The 22,712-nt window shown below is 40.6% G+C and overlaps 1 protein-coding gene across 1 annotated transcript in view; it reads right to left on the bottom strand.

Moving 5' to 3' along the window:
* The window catches only part of EXT1 (exostosin glycosyltransferase 1), a 327,031-nt gene that overhangs the window by 5,561 nt on the left and 298,758 nt on the right, over positions 1 to 22,712 (bottom strand). Inside the window, exons 5-10 of the mRNA XM_001370020.5 lie at positions 21,269 to 21,401; positions 18,574 to 18,692; positions 16,677 to 16,772; positions 12,981 to 13,070; positions 6,520 to 6,680; positions 4,750 to 4,921 (exon numbers count right to left, since the gene is read on the bottom strand). Of these exons, the coding sequence (XP_001370057.1) occupies positions 4,750 to 4,921; positions 6,520 to 6,680; positions 12,981 to 13,070; positions 16,677 to 16,772; positions 18,574 to 18,692; positions 21,269 to 21,401 (771 nt within the window). The remainder of the gene's footprint in view (positions 1 to 4,749; positions 4,922 to 6,519; positions 6,681 to 12,980; positions 13,071 to 16,676; positions 16,773 to 18,573; positions 18,693 to 21,268; positions 21,402 to 22,712) is intronic.

The raw sequence follows: 22,712 nt of genomic DNA, 5'->3' as shown, positions 1-22,712 counted from the left end.
TTTATGAACATATTGTGCTGTAAATGTTCATGTGTAAATTAGCTGCCTGCAATTCAGAACAAATTTTCCCACAGAAACAATGTTACAAATGACAATGATGTTCCCTGCTCCTCCCATCGGCACTTATAGAATTCATATTTGTGAGGCACACAGTACAGTAGACTGGGGGTCACAACGTGATTCCATAATTTGTTATAATGTTTTTAGGGGATGAAACATTCTGAAATTCTGGCCTGGGATCTCACTAACCCATACCCGCATCCCTCGGCAGGCATGGCTCCTGTGGGGAGAGGAGTCAGATGAGGCAAAAGGCTCCAAAGTAGGGGAGAAAGGAATTTGGGGACCAGAAATTCTAGCATGATAAACTCCCGGTGATATTTATTGGTCCTGAGCTAGACAGCTGGTTGTATTTTATTCGATTCAATAAACATTAGGTGTCTACTATGTGCCAGGCACGGTGCCAAACACCGGGGACATGAAAAGAGGTTAAAGAAGCGCTGGAGCTGACGACGGTGGGGGGCAAACAAATACACACAAAGCAAGCTATCTACAGCATAAGTAGGAAATAAGTAAGAGAAGGGAGGTGCTGGAATTAAGAGGGCTTGGGGAAGGCTCCCTGCAGGAGACGAAGCCAAGGAGGTGCCATCTTGCAATGTGAAGGAGCCAGAAATAACGGGGCTTGAATCTTGCCTTAGACACATTAGCTGCGTAACCCTGGGGCAAGTTATTTAACCTCCCTGGATCCCATTTTTGGCATTTATACATTGAAGCATTTAGACTTGATCACTTCTAAGGTTTCAGCCAGCTCTAAAATCTAAGATCCTACAATCATTCTCTTGCACCATATTACAAAACTGAATACTTTGTTGCTAGACAGGGTCATTCTTCAACCTGAATCGCTGCGGACTAGAATTTGGGCTCATAGCTTCTTCTCTGTTCTTTCCTGAAAGCACCTACACAGGCTTTTGAAAGTATTTTTCTAGGGCAGAGACTCTAAACTTGGGATCCACAGATTCCCAATGGTAGTGAGTGGATAGATTTCAATGGGCCTGTGAATGTGGATAGAAAAAAATGACATCTTTATTTTCACAAACAGCTAACTAAAATTTAGCATTTCCTTCCATTATGAATGTAGGCTACAAAATATTATTCTGAGAAGGGCATCCATCGACTTCCAAAAAAGACTGCCAAAGGGGTCCATGACATATTAAAAAGAGAGAAGAACTCCTATGGTAAAGAATTTTAGAAAAGGGGTTTCAAAGATTGCCGCCTTGATATCTCTCTCCCAACATGTATACATACAGATCTTAAACCCACAAACCACTTTTTTTTTTCCCCCAGAAATTAAATGAGCCTGGCTCTCAATCCACTGAGCTTCCCAGCTGCCCCTGGAGAGAAGTACAGTTCTAAAACATTTTTCATGAAATGAAATAATGTATGGAAAATGCTTTGTAAACCTTAAAGTGATATATAAATGAACTATTCTATATTATCCACACTCTAGAAGAACAACAACTGCAAGCTGTGCTGAGAATTTCATTAACAGAAGTTAGGGTCCTGAAGAGAAGGAAAATGTGCTGCTTGTTAGCAGATGTGAGTAGGTTGAGACTGGCTCTGGGCCACAGATAGTAGGAAGGAAGGGAGGAGCAGTTTCTGGGTTGGGGGTAGTGGAGGAAGGATTAGAACTCAAGCCAGGAGGGACCTCAGTTCAAATCTTAGCTCAGATCAACCTCTCTAAGTCTCAATTTCTTCACCTGCAAAATGGAGATGGTAATATATTTTTATTATCTCACAGGATTCTTAAAGGAAAGAGTTTTGCAAACCATAAAATTCTGTGCAAATTTTGGGCCAGATCAGTGATATCATCAGGGCAGGGAACTCATAAAAAGGAAATTCCATTATTAGTGCAGAATGTCATCTATTCTGCAATTTAGTCTTAGAGTATTGCTCTAGGCATTTAGAGTTGCCCAGAATCCCAAGGTCATTTATGTGTCAGAGGTGGGGCTTGAACACAGCTCTTCCAAATTCTGAGGCCAGCCAGCTCTCTATCCACTCTACCATGTTGCTCTTTTCTCTGTATGAGATAATATTAAATATTTTTTCCCTCACTATTGCTAATCCATTTTAATACCGCTCCACCTCCTTCTCACTGCAGGTCTCACTGAGGGTTAAGTAAGAATGGGATGTGCCAATGGAACCAATTCCAGGGAGTAGTGGGTCAGGGGAAGGAGAAGACAGAAGAAAAAAAGGACTATTTCAATAGATGACAAAAGAAAGAAAGAGGAAGCCTTTGTGACCACTAGGCTGGGTGACCATTTCAGGTTGGCACACTATGTAGAAAAGACAGATGAATTGTACAAAGAAAAGTTGAATATTTTTTGTATGCGACAAATATAGAATGTAGGCATAGCTAGACATGCCTGGCTAAATTCAGCTATAGTCCCAAATAGTGTTAAAATTGAGTATAATCAGAACTGGCAATCTCACACTGGACAAATTTAGCAAGTCTCCAGAAAAGGCACAAAATATACACCAAAAATTATGCAATTTACAACCTGTACATTTTTTAAAGGCTTCAATTGCAATAAATAAAAATTAAATATTTATTACAGCATATTCAATGAATGAAAAAATCAGAAAATGAAAATATTTAGGTTTGCTTAAATTGTGCCTACTGTGAAAGTGAGACAGCTTACATTATTTCTAATTACTTGCATCCACAAGATGTCCAGAGAGAACCAGAGTTTGTGTTAAGATGCCATGTTGAAGAGTGCCTCATTGTAATTGACCAAGTTTAGCCAAGTGTTTCTACATTTCCCTGGACTGATCTATATAATATGTAAGAATCAGATGTGTGACTTAGTTTGAAACATTGTGATCTATCTAAAAGATTTGTCAGGGCATATCTAGATTTGTCTTCATTTCTCAAGCTGTCTATCTCATATACACACACACACACACATATGGGCAACAACAATTTAAAACTGGTAAGACCTATGATTTCATTGCAGGAATTCTTTTTCCCACTGGACATGCCACAAATTCTCACTCTGTGCATCATGTATCCTATGACTCCTTTTCCTATCACTCAACCAGGATCACTATGGCAGTAAGAAAGAGGCAAGGGGTGAAGGTCATTATTATTTTCTTCTCATTTCATGAATTAATGTGGCCAAAAAAATCCATCACTTGTGATTATTTATCTATTAATTATCAGAGGTTCATAGGACCACAGATACAGAATAGGAATGGGCTCAGATGCCATCTTCTCCAACTTCCTCATTTTACTGATAAGAAAGCCGAGGGCCAAAAAGTTTAAATTGATTGCAGAAAATCACAGGTAGTGAGTGGCAGAGGCAGGATCTGAACTGAGATATTTGGACTCTTAAACTAAAGTTTTTCCCATTTGGCCCCAAGTTCTGGTAGGCTTTAAGCCTCTCTTGCTTGATAAGATTGGTGAGGAAATATACTCCCCTGGCAGAGTCTTAGGGAGTCGAGAATCACCTCAACACTATGAAGAGTAAGGCTTTAATGGAGGACCATCAATTTATATCATATTCTAAATCAGGCCCACAATCAAGAGACAAAAATGAGACTCGCAGGTAGGGAATTAAATCTCTAAATAGTATTAATGTGATTGTTAACGATTCTGACCCAAATTAAGACAAACCATCATCAGAATTTGCTCCTAAGTCTATATTTAAGACACTACCATTTCCCAGGGGTCAAATTAATTAGCTGTGACACTTCAATCTTTCAAGGAGCTTTAATTTAAGGTGGGCATTCCCTTCACTAATGCAGACCAAATTCCAAATTCCTTCCTTAAATTAGAAGATAATTTTATTCAGTATTCCCATATCTGTGTGACATCCTGTTGTCCCTTAGAAGCTTGCAAGTGCCTTGAGGGCAGAGATTTTCGCTTTTGTCTTTGTACCTAGCACCTACCAAAGCGCCTGGCATACACAGTAGGCACTTAATAAACACTTAGTGAACCGAACTGGAACTTCTAAACAAAACACATTTTCATCATACTGCAACCGCTGTGGCGGGGAACCTCTTCGATCTCAGCTGGGACAGTCCCCATGTTCACAAAAATACAGCCTGCCACCAGGCCCTATTAGATAGCCCTCTAGCTGGGTAGGACATCACTGTGAGTCTTTGAGAAAAGAGGAGATTAGTGTTCTTAAACAATTTATGTAAATTGGGATTGTAATATCATAAGAGTGGTAAGAGATCTCAGAGGCCATTGTGTCCAACATCCTCATTTTATAGATGGGGAAACTGAGGCTCAGACAAGATGAGGGACTTGCTCAAGGTCACACAGTTAGGAAGTGATGGAAGTAGGATTTGAACCCAGGTCTTCCTGACTCCAAGTTCAAAGAGTTTAACTCCTGCATCACACAGATCTGGAGACAACTGACTACACAAACTCTGGAAGAATTATTGAAAGTCTTTTTCATATTGTATCCTATTCTATAATCAGATGATAAATAGCCTTTTATCTTTCCTCTCCTTTCTCTTCTTTCCTTTCCTCGATATGGTTAAGAAGGAAAGACATTTTTTTGTCAATTGTACGTGTTCCAATCTTAAAACTCCCTCAGGTTCTTTAGGCTTTGCCTTATTTAATTTGAGTTTATCTTAATTAATCTTCCAACTGACAGGACCTTGCTAAGTCTTGAGTTCCTGAGCTAAGGCAACATTTAGAATGCTGTTAATAAACAAGACAAAGTGAGCTCCAGCTGCCCTCACCTGCCCCATCATTGTCTCTTTGTACTGTTTTTTCTGGGTCACTTTGATTGGAGGCAGTTTCGTCACAGCTGACACAAGGAAGTTCATCAGAATGTCCTCACAGTTGGCCAGCTGGTCCACCATATTCTTCAGGCTGGCTGGCAGATAATGAGTGTACAGGTAGTGATAATATCTACAAAACCGAAGGACAGAGAAAGCAATTCGTGTGGAGACATTCATACACACAGAGGAGACATAGAAGCCAGCTGGACCCCCAAACAAATCATTATAATTGGTGTGTCACGGATCAGAAATAGGGGTAACACATTTTCAGGTCAAATCCGTTAGGGCTGCACATCTGAACACCTGAACACAGCAAGAGGAATAACTTACATATTATTTAGTGTGAAAGACCTTGCTTTATGATTCCATGGATATAGTTTAAATTCAAACCAAATCATAGCAATATAGAGAGCATCCCTCACCCAAGAAATCCATTACATGGCTATCCTTGTCCCTGATAATATGAATATACTATTCTGGCACATATGGCCCATAGCACAAATATTTCAAACACACAATACGGTATAACTTTAATTGATTGCAACTGAATAAGCTGGATCCCTCGATTAATCAGAATTTTTTCCTCTTGCCTTTTCTTTCAAGAGAGAGTAATAAAATAGCATTAGAGATGTATTTGGGGGGGGGAAACCTTTCACAGAGCATTTTTGGGCTCACGTGGCACAGATCACAATCACCTATTTTTTATATACTTCAAGAACTCAGGCAAAATGGTATAACAGAAGGAGGAATCATCTCTTGACTCCTCTACATACTAACTGTGTGACCTTGGGCCAGACTGAACCTCTCTGGGCCTCAGTTTCCGTACTGATGAATGGTCACAGGGTTCCCTTCCAGCTCTAAATCCTATAACCTTATGACTATTTATTTCTAATTGATAGTTGGAGTTATAACCCCAAGGCCCTTAATGATCCTCAATCATCAAAATCTTAATTATGGTTGGCATTTGCTCCTTTATTATGAGTAATATATTAATTAACATATTTTTTATCTTTAATTAAAAACAACTCATATTTGCATAGCCCTTGAAGGTTAATAAATCACTTTAATGAAGGTTAATAAAGCAATTACTAGAACTTTGAGGAAGATAGCATAAGTATCATTCCCCCCATTTCTCAGATGGAAATATTGGGCTGAAGGGCTTGAACATGGCTGTATTAGTAAGTGTCAGAGCCTGGAATCAATTTCAAACTTTCTGGACTACTTACCAGTGTGATCTTGTCATTATCCCTCTATGGACCTCAGTTGCTTCATTTTTAAAATTGGGGGTGGGAGGGGAGAAAGGAAGTTTGACTAAGTCACCTTTGTAGTCTTTTCTATTACTAAATCTATGAGCCTTTGGTTTCTACTGGACTTCTAGTTTAAAAACAAAACAAAACAAAAACAAAAGCGAAAAAGATTGCCAAGAACAACAGCTACAACCATAAAGTTAATAAGGAGTAAACACAAAAAAGGTCAATTTACCAGAATAACCTATTCCTGGAGCATGCTGGGATTATTGCATTAAGATAATTTGAAGGCAATATGCTAAGAGGCTTCTCCATATACAAAAGCACAAGTCAGGGCAGTCAGGCCATCTGAGCTGAGCCAAGAAGTTAACTAATTAACTCCCACAAGTGATCTGAACATCACTGCCAAGTTTCAGCTTTGGCTGCAGTTAGAGTCTACCCTGACACAGCATTCTAGGAAAACCCCATCTGATTTGCTTACTTGTGGTAAATAGCAGCTCCTGTCAATACCATGGAATAGTCATTAGTCCACTTAGACGTGTAACCCCACCGTTCTTTAGTGTTATCCCAGAAATGGCTGCGAGCTGGGTACCCTACAATCCTCTCTGGAAAACTCTGCCACACTGTAAAGGCAAAATCCACCTGCAGGCAAAACACAAGCCAAACAAGTAATCAGCAATGTTAACAAATGTCAACAAAACATTACCTTCCCCACTAATTCAGAATGCAAAATCCAGGGACTGTTGCAAAACATTAATTCCATGTATTCATCAGTAAATTAAACTGACTACTTGACATTTTGCCCTGTGATTATGCACATTTTAATGTTTTCTGTTAAAGGAAGCTCAGAGCATTGCAAAGTTGAAATAGAAATTCACAGATAGGTCCTAGTAGAAACTAAGTCTGCTCAGGGGGAACCACATTGGTTTTTTTGTTTTTTCCTCCTGGTGGCAGAAGTGACTATCAATTTACAGGAGGCATGTGGGTATTGCTGAATAAATGGAAATAAATTTGCAAATGCTGGTATGTTGACTATACTGGACAAGTAAAAACTGAATTGACTGAAATAAAAGAATTCTATATAAAATCAATTCTTAAAGGTAATTAAAAAAAGGAAGTTCTAAAAAGGAGAATTTTGATATGGGGACGATATAATTAGGAATGATAATTACAGTGTTTTCAATAAATAGAGGCATAAGCGAAATTTAGAAATAATACACAACAAACCTATTTAAAACTATTTTTATAGTTAAAAGAAATCTTTGTTAGTTTCAAGAGCATATAGTGGGAGCAGCTGGGTATCTCAGTGGATTGAGAGACAGACCAGAGAAGGGAGGTCCTAGGTTCAAATCTGGCCTCAGACACTTCCTAGCTTTATGATTTTGGGCCAGTCTCTTAACCCTGACTCCTAGTCCTTACGGCTCTTTTCTCTCAGAAACTATACTTAACGAAAGACAAGAGTTTGTTAAAATGTTTAAGAAATCAACTTGCAATACCACATACACCCTTGTCAGAATGATCATATATTTCCTAGCTAGGAGACACAAGAAATGAGGCTTTATTTTATATCTTCATATAAGACAAATGTAAATCATCTCCTTAATTAGCCAAAAGAAGACTTGGGAATCATAGATCCTGGCTACATAATATTCAGGGGCAGACGTCATGGAGGGCACAGACTCTAAGGCATGGTCTTCTTTTTCCATTATTCTCAGTGCCTGCTGGCAGTGTTGCCTCTAGAGAATAAATTTTAATAAATGGATTGAGCCTTAGAGAGAATGGCTCTTTCCACAGGACTAATCCAATTCTATTGTCATCAGAATGGTGAATCAAAATCCAAAGATCAGAGCATCTCATTTGTTAATACAAACAAACATTTATTAAGAGGCTACTGGGAAGAGCACTGTGTGCAGGGGAAGATGAAGTTTACTGGAGTTGGGGAGGGATCAGACTTGTGATTTTGCTGGGATAAATCGCTGGGAAGGAAAGAGCCTCTATCGATGGTTGGTAATGTTGCTGTCCAAAGGAAAATGTGCTAGATTTGAAATCAGAAGACCCAGTTTTGAATCTCAGATGTATCCCTGTATGACAATGGACAGGTCAATTCATCTCTCTGATCCTTCATTTCCTGTCTGCAAAATGAGAGGCAGGGCTAGCTGAATTTTTGTTTGAAGTCTCAGTTCTAAATCTATAATCCAAAGATCTTACTGCACATAAGTACCCTTTCTAGAACTTATAGTATTAAATGGTTGTCTGGGGGTAAGGATTGGCTCAGGTTCCCACAGTCAACATATGTCAAAGGCAGTACCTGAAAACAGGTCCTCCCATCTTTAAAAAGTCTCTATCTACTATGTCATAATGACTCTCAATAGAAACATCAATCAATCTTATTGGCTAAAAATATCACTAATATTTAAATATGTATAATTTTTAAATTATTGTTCCTAGTGACAATTATTGTTTCTAGTTTTATTTGAAGTTTCAAAGCACCATCATGTCTATTCTCTCATCTCATCCTCACAGGCAGGGAGGGAAGCTGTATTTTACAAATAAGGAACCAGATTAAAAGATGTGCCTCAAGTTCTGGAGGCCTCAATGATGAATGTAGCCAAGACCAGAAACAAAACCATCTAACGTTTAGCCTTGTGGTCCAGAGGTCAGACCTCTCCAGAGGAATAGAATGCTTTGGTAGAAAGAGATTAGAAAGAGGGTGCCCATCAACTGGAGGATGGCTGAACAAATGATGGTGTAGGAATAAAATAGAATACTGTTATGCAATAAGAAATGATGGAAGGGATGGGTTCAGAAAAATCTGAAAAGACTCGATTGAACTAATGTTCAATGATGTGCAATGTGAACAAAATTGAGAGAACAATTTATAAATAACAACTAAACTGTAAAGGGAAACAACTTTTAAAGAATTAAGAACTGATCAATACAATGACTTGCCATAATTCTAAAGGACTGTTGATAAACTATGCAACCCATCTCTTGACAGAGAACTGATAAACTCAGGATACAGAATAACACACACATTTTTGGACATGGACATTGTTGAAATTTGTTTTCATTGTGTATATTTATTATAGGGTTTTGTTTTCCTTTAAAATAGAGGGAGAGTAGGAGAAAGAGGGATTTTTTTTTTTTACAATTCCAATTCTAAAAAAATTCCAATTTTCAATTGGAAAATATAAAAATTTTTAATTGAGAATATAGGATCTGGAGTCAGGAAATCTGGGTTTGAGTTTGTGAGAACTAGAGAACACGTCACTTAAACTTCTTGATCCATCCCACCTATAAAATAAGGGCAATAATACATGTCTACCTAACTCATGAGGTGATTTGAAGGCTCAAATGAGGTATCATATTTAAGTACACAGAGTAAAGTATTATGAAAACATCAGGAGTTATTATTACTATGCTGAGAGTGGAAATGAATTTTAAATTAAGACTGTAGAAGGCATTAAAAACCAAGGTAAGGAATTTGGGATTTATTCCCTAGCAGTAGGGAGCCATTGTAGGTATTTGAATAAGAGACTGGCCTGATCAAAATTGTGCATTAAGAAGATTAATCTGGCAACTGAATGGAGGGGAGACTGGGAGGAGAGAGTCCAGAGGCAGGGGGACTGAATAGGAGGCTATCATCTTGGACGTCAATGGAAAGTCTAATTCTACTATAATAGAACAAGAAAGCTTTATTTATATAGCTTCTAATCAATGCTGCTTCCAAGAAAAATTTTGGATGATAAAAACAACAGGCATTTATATGGTATTCTAGGATTTGCAAAGCACTTTTTACACATACATATACATACACAAACATATATATATAAACATGTATCCATATATATGTGTGTGTGTGTATGTATTTTTGGAAACCCAGGATCCTCAACTGTGGGAGGCATTTCATGTACAAAAGAAAGAGGGAGAGAGAGAGACAAAGAAGGAATAGGATGACAGAAAGAAAGTACTTGAACTAGAACAGATTTGTTTCTGCTCCATTATTTCAATCGTGTCTGATTCTTTGTGACCCCATTTGGAGTTTTGTTGGCAAAGCTATTGGTGTGGTTTGACATTTCCTTCTAGAGCTCATTTTATGGATGAGGAGACTGAGGCCAACAAGCTTATGTGACTTGCCCAGGGTCACACACCTATTAAGTGTTTGGGGTCAGATTTGAACTCAGGAAGAAGATTCTCCCTGACTTCAAGCCTGGCACTCTATCCACTGCATCACTTCATTTGATCCTCACAACAACCCTGAGAGGCAGGAGCTATCATTGTCCCTGCTTTACTGATGAGGCAACTGAAGCTGAGTGTAAGTGATTTGCTGGGGATCACACTGAGGGTACGTGTGGGAGGGACAAAGCAAATCTGGCTCTTTCTGACTCTGCATCCAACACTCTATCTAGTTTTCTAGGAAAGTAAAGATTGAGAGGCATCTTGAGGATTGCCAGCATCTCTTAGGGTACTTAAATCACATTGTCTCAATCTCTACATTGTTTCTGGTATTTAATATTTTAACAGCTCAGAATGATGGGGAAATTATATCAAGCTCATCTTCAGAGAAACATTCTCACTGTTATTACTTTTAAAAAAACTAATTTATGACCCCAAAGAGAAATATATACATTGGCAAGAACTGGAAAGCCCAATGGAGTATTTTTATCACAAGGATTTCCTATCATTCCCAAGCTGCTTCAAGTAATTTCAAAGCAGGTTAAGAGAAATTCAGATAAAATTGTTATTCTTATGGCATCCAGATCATTAGCACATCAAAGAACCAAAGGTCAGCTTAGGGCCTTTTCTCTTAAAAACTGACATCTGTTTTCTTTAGATCCCTTGGAACAACTCAGATTAATGTAAATAACTATAAACTAAGAATGTCTAATGTCCCTTCTAGCATACTATATAAATATCTGTCCTTGCACTAAGGGGAGACATTAAAACAAGCTGAAAATCTTGGGGAGGGGGCGGGGGGAAAATGCCAACATCTAGCCACATTAAAAAAAAAGGAAAAAAGGCAAAAAAAGAAACACTTGCCCTAGATCATTTTAAACAGCACTGCCACTCCAGTTATCTGCAAGAAGAGCAAACCAGCCTGCCAGCCTCTTAAATCTCCATATCATTTTCAACCCACATTGACTTCTAATTACTGCACATACAACAAATGTCCCTCTCAGCATGCGACACAGTGCTTGGGACTGTTACTCTGAGAATAGAAATTGATACCAATGTGTATACACCACAGAGGCGAAAAGTTGTTGTATCATGGGCCACAAAACCCGAACCCTAGGAGGGTCACTTGTGTCCCAGAGAGTGGAGAAGAGGCCTGGGGAGCGGGAAGAAGGGGGAAGGGATCATATACTCCTGATCACATTTTAGCAACATGATTTTCAGCATGCGCTTGACTGCTGTGTTCCCAAGTTGCAGTGGGAACTGAAAGACAATGTGTGCCATCCTATATCAGAGATTCTATACATGCTTCATTCCTGCCAAAATTTAGCCTCTCGCCCTCCCACCACCCCACACAACTGGCTTTAAAAGCTTCCTCTTTCACCTTAGAAACAGCAATATTTTATCCAGATTAAGGAAGCCCTGAACAGTTCTGTTTCTTCTACCACTTCACTATGAAGTCTGCTCAACTCCATGTTATGGAAATTTGAAGGATCAATTGGGTTGTGAGAAGGAGACAGCCAGTCCCTAAGCTCCATCAACACCTGGACTTATTGAGGAAGAAAAAAAGGCCAACAGAATCCACTAAAGATGAATGGAGACTGGGGAGTGAATGATAGCAAATGCTAATGTTTAGTTAGAAGGACAAAACTTAAGAAAGAGGAGGAAAAATGAAGAGAGAGGAAAAGGAGAACAAGGAGCAAAGTCTCTAAGCTTTTTAGTAGCTACCATTAATAATGTATTTCCAATATACTACATTTTTATATAACTGTCTTTGGTCTCCCCAATGGTTTAAAGAAAGGTTCCAGGGATCAATACTCATCCCAGTTGTAAAAATTGGTTTTCTACAGTATCTATCTTTCTTCTTCTTGCTCTCCCCCTCATGCTCTCTTTTAGTGCAATCTTATTTTTGGCACAAATACCTGAACATCTGAAAGAGCAGGAATCTCCATCTCAGACTTAAAGTGAAACCATTTGCTCTTGTGTGGGTGAAAGAAAATCAACACTTGTACCAAGGCAGAAATACTGTTTTTAGAACCAGGAATAATGTTCCATAACAGAGGCAGCATACACCCCGCACATACATTAAGATAATTAGAGAAGGGGGAACTGTTTTCTCTGGACAGCATGGTTAAAAGATAATGCTAAATAGACCCCTCTGGGCCCTCCCACGACCCCCTATCCCTGGGCTCTGCACACCTGCTGACAGCTGTGTCCTTTAAAAACAAACAAGAGGAGGGTAAGGGAAAAAGAGGCTGGGCAATGCAAATGAGGAGCCAATTAACACTGATAACAAAGAGGGAAAGGCCCTCCTTGGGGCAGGTGGCTTCTGGGTAGCTGACAGAAGTATGATAGGTTGAAAAATGACACTGTGGGAAATTTCTTCAAAAAAAAAACCAAAAAACCCCCCAAGATTCTTTGCTCTCCTGAGTCAGGGAAGGAGTGTGATGGGAAATCTCTGGTGACTCAGTGCAACCACTCAGAAGACTTTGCCTATAATGATCAATCTTGGTTTTAGAAAACAGAGGATGGGATATCTCCCTCCTTTTATGTGAAGTGGGAGGGGGACTGTAGGGAAAGAATTGGGTATATACTGTCAGACAGTCATTTTGTCCATTTTTTAAAAAAATGCTTATTCTTTGATATATGGGACAATTCATGGTGGAGGATGGGCCTATCTGGGAATGACTATGAGGTAAAAACTAAAATCATCAAAACACTTTTTAAAAAAAGGATGCCTCTCTTCAGATAATGGGCATTATTACTTACCTCAGTAGTTGAAAGCACAGTGTCTTCATCAAGGCTTAGGACTGCATCTGTGACAATGTTGTCATAGGGCAGAAAACGACTGCTCATGACCTGTGGGTTGGACAGAGTAAGAAGGGGGTAAGAGAAAAATCTCACCTCCATTTTCATTGGGGGAAGGGGTAAAAAGGAAAGGAAAACCCCTATTTTTGCCAGCAGGCAGAATCTCCTTATTTTCCCCTGGATTTTTCCTTTCTTTTCCCCAAAGGTACATCACAACTTTATGTATCTGCTAAAAAGCAATGTTCAGCACAACACTGGAAAGCTGTCATTTTCCATGAGTGTGGCAGTCAGCTTATATACCTTGTACCACAGGAATTAGAGAATGGAGACAATCTTGCTTTCCTAAAGATGCTGTCTGCTTATGAATCTCACACTAACTCCATTGGTACCCATTTGCAACATAGTCTTAGGAATCAGATTTGCTAAAACAAAACCAAAACATTTTTGGGCAACAACTCTGTATCTTTCAATCAAAAACGGAGAGACAAAGTAGCTGAACTTGAAAGCTCTCTATAGCTGAGGGCTCCTGTAGCAGGGCAACTTCAAAGTCCAAAATGGCAGGGAATGGAGCCAAAGTATGAGTCGGCAGGGGAAAAAGGAGGGAAGGAGGAAAAGAGGAAAAGGGAGAGATGAGGGGGAGAGAGAGAGATATATAGAGAATGGGGGAAAGGGAGAGAGAGAATGGGTGTAGGGGAGGAAGAGGGAGAAGGAGAGGGAGAGGGAGAGGGAGAGGGAGAGAGAGAGAGAGAGAGAGAGAGAGAGAGAGAGAGAGAGAGAGAGAGAGAGAGAGAGAGAGAGAGAGAGAGAGAGAGAGAGAGAGAGAGAGAGAGAGAGAGAGAGAGAGAGAAAGCCTAATGACTACAAGTTTCTATAATCCATTGAAGAGTAATGGGCCATTCTCAGGCCATTTAAAAGCAGATCAAGTTCTACTTAAATCTAGACTAAAAGCTAGCCAGCCTACAAGGATCATCTAAGAAGCTGTTTTCTAAGAGATGAAACCCCTTGGCAGGGCTTATGACATTAAAGAATAGAAAGTGTCCACCAAAACCCATCCCTGTGAGCTCAAGGGATAAGAGATGTGTCTGCAGCTTTCATGACTCTAGGGGCTTTTCTTACACTTCGGTCAGCTGGGTCAGGTGATTTTTTCTTTCTTTCTTTCTTTCTTTTTTTTGGTTCCCTTTTCCTCAGGCTTTCAAAATGAAATAAAAAGAGATCACCACTACTGCATACGCAATGGTCAGAAATTACAGCCCTGAAGCCATTCTCCTGATACTGTTTACATGTCCAGTGACTAAGGCAGAAACCATTAGCTGCCAGCTTAGCAGTACTCTGATCTTTCCCTTGTTAAGCCTGTAGGGGAAAACTCCAAAGACAAGACCTATAAATTCAAAATGGGATTTTGCAGCCAAAGCAGCCAAGGCATTAATTTTGAATTCAAGGCCAGGCATCCAGGTTGTAAAATGGGAAATGGGGAGGGGGCATGATCTCTCTCCTTTTGTCTGACCTAGTGTTGGTTTCAAAGGGAAAGTAGTTCCCTCTCATTTCTCAGCTTCATCAAGAGAGGGTACCATTTGCTGACCCAGCCTCTCCCATTTTACCACTGCCTCAGTAGCAGTCAATCTCCCTCTAAAGGCTTTGGCACCAGTACCTTCGCAGAAGATGTCCTGGAAGGAGTCAAGTCAGTGAACACACATTTATTAAAGCATTGACTATGTGACTAAGTGCTGGATATTCAAAGGCATGCATTTAGATCAGCACACAGTAGGAGTCAAGATGGGTTAAACCTACTGGAAGAGGAAGAGATTACTTCAGCTGAGGGCAGAGAAGTCAACTGGAAAGTGAGGATTTGAGAAGGGCTTATTCCTGAGCTGGAACATGAAGAAAGAGAAAGATCTCAGCAAGTGGAGATGAGGACAAAGTACATTATAGTTATGGGGATCAATCTATGCAAATGTAGGAAGATAGTGTAATACAGTACACTGTAAAACAGTATACAATATAGTATAGAGTGCTGGACCTGAAGACCTAAATTAAATCCTGTCACTTAATTCTAGGGTCTCAGTTTCCTCGTCTGTAAAATGAAGATACTGGACTCTGACTTCTAAGGTCCAAGTCTAAATTTTAGATCCTCTCATAAGGCTGAGATCCAGAAAGAGCTTGAAGGTTTCTTTGCCTGAAAAAGTTATATAGATTTAGAACTGGAAACAATATTATCCAGCCCAAACATTTTTTTTTTTACAGTTGAAGAAACCAAGGCTAAAACTGACCAAGATGGTGTGGGGGAAGAAGTAATGTATTCACTGGTAAAAGGCTGGTAAAAGTTGATAAGACGCCAAACTGTAGAAAATTAATTGTTATAAATTCAATTTTGGATTTTATCCTATAATAACATAGAACCATATAGGATTTTTTTTTTTTGTATCAGGGAGTAACATGATGAGAGGTGCATTGGAAAGATAATGATGGCAGCAAAAGGAAGGCTGGATTATATTGAGAAGACAGGGTGCCAGGAAGACTAGGCTAGAAAGCGATTATAATAATCAAAGTTAGAGGTGATAAGAGAGGAACGAAGTTGTAAACAATGAGGGTGAAGGGGGGGACTAAGCTGGAAGTGGAGTCTACAAAATGTGGCAACCACAGGATTTTGGGGGTGAGAGAGAAAAAAAGAATCAAAGCTGACCGAGATTTTGAGAGTAGATGATGAGAAGCATATATTGCTATTGATGGAAACAGGGAAAGTAGCACAAAGGACTGATGGAGGGGAAATGATGTTCTAAACATGACGAATTTGAAGTACCAACAGTAGACTGAGAGGGACAAGTCCAAAAGCAGGTAAAGGTAAAAATAACGACAACTGACATTTTTACATTCCAACACACTCTACATAATCATCAAGTCTGAGTTTCCCAACAACCTGTGAGGCAGATTTTGTATCTCCTTCATTTTCTGGAGGAGGAAACAGAAGTTAAGGGAAGAATAAGTGATTAGCCCATGAGAATTCAATTAGTAAATATGACGCAGGACTTGAAACTGTGCTATAAGAATCCTATCTGCTCGGCTATAAGGTCTAGTAAGATGGAGGGAGTCCAGGGGAGAAACTGGGCTTGAAGAGAGTCACAGTGAGTGGACGAGACATTCAAGGCATTTTTCTACAAGTGGTTACAGGAACAATTCAGGCAAAAACATAATGGGGGTCTGAGGCAGAGAATTAAACTCTTACATCAACAGAAACAAATCCCATTAGGAAGTATGAACCAAGGAAACCACGTGCTTCCATGACCGAGAATCCTATAGCACAACTCACAAAACATACTTTCCCTCCTCTTGCTCCAGGGGTTGGGGACTACCAGGAAGAAGGATATATTCGTGGTTAGACAAGATCAGTCCTTTGCTGAACACTTTTGGGAATGGGAGGTGGAACTGTCCAGAACTGGCACGTTTAAAGCAAAAGCACCCAAACCAGAGCCAGCTGTGCCGATGGTCGCTCCGGGCGAACGCTAACACTGAACCCATTACAGGGTGACAGGACGGATTAAGACAGAGCGGCCACCGAACAAGGCAATGTTCAAAGCCAAAGGGCAAGCGGAGAGTCTGGGTTACAAGGATGCCCAAGCTCCCTCCTCGCAGTTCTTTCTTATCTTCCCGAAGGCCACGCACCTTGCTTTCTCCTTCGATGACGATGACAGGCACGGGAGTGGCAGGCCAGCGGTGCTTGGCTGGCAGGGGTTTGTCACAATTCCATAGAACTATAATCTGAAATGAAGAGAGTGGTTCATTAGCGGCCGTGATAAAAACCAGCACTTACGCAGGCTTGGCTCACAAAGACTCATTTTGTTTACAGAGTGAGAAAATTAAATGTGGAGATTTCTACCACCCAACAGAAAAAGAGCCGTCGGCATTAGACTTTAGACCGCTCCAGTGTCTTGCCATTTCAAGAATGAGAGAGACTAGAAAGGGCCCTTTCACAATAACTGGTTCCAGACTTCTTAATGCAGCTAGGTGGCACTGTGGATAGAATGCTGGGCTAGATTCAGAAAGACCTGAGCTCCAATTCAGCCTCAGACCCTGGGCAAGTGGCTTAACCTGTCTGCCTGCCTCAGTTTCCTCACTGGTAAAATGGGGATGTTGTGAGGATAAAGATACTATTAGTACAATGCTCTTTTTTTTAAGCACGATATAAATGCTAGCTATGATGTGGCCTAGGTGGGGCAGGCAGTCCCATTTTACCAATTATTTACAGCACCTCCACAAAAATCGGATACTCTTGCCTGACGGTGAGGTGGAGGTCATTCTGGGTTTTTGCCTCCAGAAGGCTGGTCTTACCAAGCTGGAATGGTCCGAGTTCAATGGCTTACTGTGTGCTCGTTACCCGAGGACCAGACTTCATCAAGGAACACCCCAGCGTGGTTTCAGACTGATGGGGGCCACGGCAAAGCGACTCTCCCAGACCACATGCTGAATCATAAACGGGGAGGCTGCATTCGGCCCGGATGAACGGTTTACTCATGCCCGTGAGCTCAGAGATGCATCATTTTATAGATGAGAAAACAAAGGCCCCGGGTTAATGAAAAGAAGGCTAGGTGGGGACGTAGCTCTGAGCCTTGGCTCTGGCACTTCATTAGCTTGCTAGAAATGACAATAAGCGATTTTACTCCTCTGAGCCTCAGTTTCCTCATCCATAAAATGGGGAGCTGATCATACTTGCACGCTCCACCTCCTTGGGTCACTGCTAAGGGAAACACTCTGAGTCCTAAAAAGCATTACATCCGTGGAAGCCGTTAGGATGACGGCTATGCAGTGACTTTGCCCAAGGCCACAGCCAGGATCCAAGGACACGTCATTCTGACTACCCAATACTTCATGTCTGAGACAATGTGGCCAATTGTAGAAGCAGATTTAGGGTCTTTCAGGTGGAAGGCTGTGTGCCAGACACTTGGGGAAATCTGAGTACGAGATGGAGTTTGCTAGCGGTCACGGCGACCTCCTTGAAATGCCTGGTCTCCCGTGCTACCTCAAGCCCTCAAGCCCTCTCCCTGCTGTTTCTGTAGTCTTTACCTAAACCATTTAAAAACCACACCACTGGCCAGCAACTAGGGCGCTCCATGGAGAGAAGTCAGGCCTGGAGAGGGGAGGTCCTGGGTTCAAATCCGTTCTCAGACACTTCCAAGCTGTGTGACCCTGGGAAAGTCACTTAACCCCCAAGGCCTAGTTTTCCTGTTCTTCTGCCTTAGAACCAATTCATAGTATCCATTCTAAGAAAGAAGGGAAGGGGTCTTTAAAATAAATAAATAAAAACCGCACAATTTGCCTGATCTTTGGTATGTCTCCCCAGAGAGTTTCACATCACCCTCCCAACAACACATTCCAGATTTCCCAGGCATTGTGAGAGCCTCAAGGGAGATCACATCAAATGGGAGCTTGAAAGGAGAAGGCAGTTCACAAGGTAGGAAGATCTGTTTTGGGGAGGAGCGTGGCAGGGGATGGGGATGTCGTTTTGGAAAGGGGGAAGGGTTTTTAAAAAGCCAGATGCTGTTTAGCAAATGTTCCCACTCACCTGGGCACAGTACTGAGACTTGGCTGCAGCAACTAGGAGTTTCAACACTGGCTGAGATTGAGAGACCAAGGGGGTCACTGCATGGATGACTGCAGTAAATTTGGAAGGGGGCTTTAAACCTGAAATGAAAATCAGAGAGCTGCTGTACAAATCACTGAAAAACCATCGAAAATTAGCCTGCCCTTCTCCCAGTCGTCCCACATGGATCCACTCTGGCACACACTCCCTCTGGGTAGATGTCTCCTTTGCTCTGTTTGTTCCACTAGGGCAAAGCTGTCTATTAACCAGCACTTAGCTGCATCTGTAAAGAAGGAATATATGCATGTATATATGTGCATCTATGCAGGTGTATATAGGTACATGCATATACATGCACGCACACACACACATATATGTGGTGATTCTAGCCACCTTGCACAATACCTTTCCATGAACCTGGTGGAAACTGGCTTTCTCTCCCTGCTCCTACTCTGGGGAATCAGATGCTATTCCCACATAGATTGTTTTCAGGAAAGGATGCAGGTTATACTTCTGTGTGAATCTAAGCAACTGTTTACCTCTTTCAGGATACTTGTTGAAGGAAACTCTAATGGTGGACTGGAAGACTTTGTATTAAAAGATCTTTTAAGTGAGTCTCATCTATTATTAGCACACAGAATAAATGGGAAAAGCCACTGCACCTTTGCAAGCAGTGTCAAGAAGATTGCTGCAGGAAAAAGGAAAACAAAAACCAAGTGTCCCGAAAGTTTTGGTGTGGTTTTAAGTTATAGTCTGCTGAAACATGATGTGACCAAATCACTTTTAAGCACATTGCTGAATGCTTCATTAGAATAATTATATCAATTATAAACAACTGTCTATTCATTTGAAAGTGATGTGGCAAATGGATAGTTTAGCACAATGCCTGGCACATAGCAGGTACTTAATAACTGACGGCTTGAGATATATAGATAAAAATGGGAAGAGCATTTATCAAGTGCTTACCATGTGCTGCATACTGTCCTTTCCATCACTCCATCTCCTGGCTAATGGCATTTTTTTCCAGTTATATCTACCAGGCTTTCCTGACTTCCTTTAAGACACCACTAAAAATCCCATGTTCAACAGGAAGTCCTTCCTAACTCTCTTAATTTCAATACCTCCTTTCTTTTCATTATTTCCTACTTATCCTATATATAGATTGTTTGTACTACATTTTTTTTTACATGTTGTTTCCCTCATTAGATTGTAAACTCTTTAAGGGCAAGAACCGTCTTTTGTTCCTTTTTGTATCCTCCAACCTTTGCACAGCTTCTGGCATATATCAAGTACTTAAAAATTGTTTACAAACTAACTCGACTGTGCTAAAGGCTGGGAGTACAAAAGTAAGAAAATAAGATGATCCCTAGGTGCAAAGTGTTTGTGTTCTAATGGGAAAAGACAACAAAAATAATTATAAGGATGTTGTATAAATGGTATTTTCTTTTTATTTTGCTAAAATAATCCTGTTTATCATGTTATTATTATGACTATAATAAAACATTTGATAGTGCTTTAAGGTTTTTAAAGTTCTTTACATGTGTTATATATTATTTGATCCCCACAACAACTCAGGGAGGTAGGTGCTATTATTATCCCCATTTAACAGACAAGAAAACTGAGGAAAGCAGAAATGACTTGCCCAGTGTCACAAAGCTACTAAGTATCGGAGGCATTCCTGACTTCTGATCTGATACTTCATCCACTATGTCATTTAGGTCTCCTAACTATCTTCCTTAAATCCATTAAATCAAGAGTTGGTACTCTCATCCCATGATTTTCTCAAATTTCCTTATCATATTCCTATTAAGATGGGGGGAGGGGGGAGAGACAGGCAAACAGACAGATACAGAGACAGAGAGAGAAAGAATGGGAAGAGAAAAGAGAAGAGGAAAAGAAGAAGAGTACAGCAAGAGAAAGAGGGAGGATGCATACTGAGATACAGAGGGGAGAGGAAAAGAAGGAAGAAAGGAAGGGACAGAGGGAGAGGAAAGGGAGTGTGTGTGTGTGTGTGTGTGTGTGAGAGAGACAGAGACAGACATACAGACATACAGACAGAGAGACATTTCCAGGGGAGCTGTTGAGACTAGAACTCTAGGCCTCCAAAGAGCTGTTTGTCTCAGGTAATAGCCTGGCCCCTTTCCTTGGTCATATCACCTTGTCCTCCATTATCACTTTATGCTACAGCTTGCATTCCCTTTTAGCACTTCTCTAAGCAAAAGTCCTTCTTAAATCTTCTTTTCTTTAGTACAGAGGTGTCATGGGGACAAGGGGATTATGGAATAGGGAAAAAAAGAAAAAACAAGAACAGAGAAGTGTACAATTATTTCGGTGTCAGAGTCAAGACTATTCATAAATCTGAATCTCAATTCATAAGATTGTAGATTTAGAGCTAAAATGGCCCTCAGAGACCACTGAGTCTAACCCCCTTTTATAGATAAGGAAACTGAGGCATTAAGAGTTTAATCTAGTATAAAGTCATATGGCCATTCAGTGTCTGAGGCAGGATTTGAACCCAGGTTTGGTCCCAAGTCCAGTGCCATAGAGATTCTCTAACCCAACATCTTGATCATTTGGTATGCTATTGCTGAAACCATCCCCACTTTCCCATTCCCAGTGCGAATGGGAGGAAGCATCAGTGAATTTTAGTTGTGGAAGTGCCGCACACCTCACTTACCTAGATTAGCATAGTAGTAAGGGAAATCTCCCAGATACGATGAATACTGTGGCAGTACGAACAGCCCTCCAGGATGTTTGTTCCATATTAAGCTGTTACGTGATATGTGCTTGAATATTCTGTCCTGAATAATCTGGGAAATGAAAGCAGAATCCATGGTAAAAAAAAAAAAGTGGACACTGATCAAATAGTAGATTAAATATAACCCTTATTGAGCCATAACCACAATTCTCCAAATAAGGGCTTTAAACAATAAGCAGGCTAATATACCTTTAAAAACTTGAAATATACTATGAAATAGTAACAAAAAAAAATCACAGGATTTGGAAAGTAGTAAATTAGTAACTCTGCCCCCCAGACAAAATTGAGACCCAGACTAGGAAAAGACTTGCCCAAGGCCAGTTGGGCATTAAAATGGGATTCCAATTCAGGTCTTTGACACCGTATGTGGCCTTTCTGCCATCATGGTGATTATAGACACATTCCCGATTCAAGGTCTGGACTCAGTGGGGCACCTGCTCACCTTAGCATAAAATCACAGGGTTCGAAGAGCGTTCAAAGACCCAGTAGAACCACTCATCACTTTAGACTGCGCTAGAATCTAGTTCTCATGCATTCTAGCCCTCAGTTCTTGGAAGCAAACTTTATACAGTTTCACCAGCGTCTTTCCCTCCCAAACCCCCTCTCCCCAGCAGCGCGCGCGCTTAAATACGCCGTGTTCACTGGGGACGGGGAAGGGCTGAAGATGGATAATGATCGTCATCCACAGTGACAGGCACAGGGCCTGCAGGACACCCAAGTGGTTTGTTGTTGTCCTTGTTGTTTACGTTGAAGGGAGCTCTAATAAGGATGCCAGCTAGGGTTTATATAGTGCCTAGTATTTGCAAATCACTTTATATTCATTATCTTCTTTGAAACTCATCCCAGTCCTGTGAGGTAGGAACTACAGGCACGTACTCTACGGACGACACAACTGAGTCTGAAAGACATCTAAGTGACTGGCCCAATTTCACAAATCTCGTTCAGTGCCTGAAGCAGGACCCAACCTCAGGGCTTCCGGGCTACGAGACTAGCACTGCATCCATCTTATCTCGTTCTTGTCTCTGTTCTAATTAACAGAAAAGGCCTTCTGGTTAACAACAATTCCTCTTGCTTTCAATAATGCCTTAAAATAATTTCTGAAATGAATTGATCTGCTCTTTTGCCTTAGCAAAGGATTCTCATCATAAATGAACCTTTTTCCCATGCCTGAGGACACAGCAGGATGCCTCAACATAATGAAGGTGATGTCTACAGTAAACTGCCAGATGCCCATGTAAATGCAAAATGGCTACAAGGTACAGAGGGAACTAACAGAATATTGAGTCCAGGACATATACAAGAAGCAGTTTTTCTCTTTGCTATTTTTTAAAAAAACAAAACCAAACCTAGAAATCTGGTTAAT

Source organism: Monodelphis domestica, chromosome 3 (assembly GCF_027887165.1).
Source record: "Monodelphis domestica isolate mMonDom1 chromosome 3, mMonDom1.pri, whole genome shotgun sequence".
In the NCBI taxonomy this organism is placed as follows: Eukaryota; Metazoa; Chordata; class Mammalia; order Didelphimorphia; family Didelphidae; genus Monodelphis; species Monodelphis domestica.
Note: the sequence above shows the minus strand (reverse complement) of the source record. Positions and strands in the feature narration are given on the sequence as shown.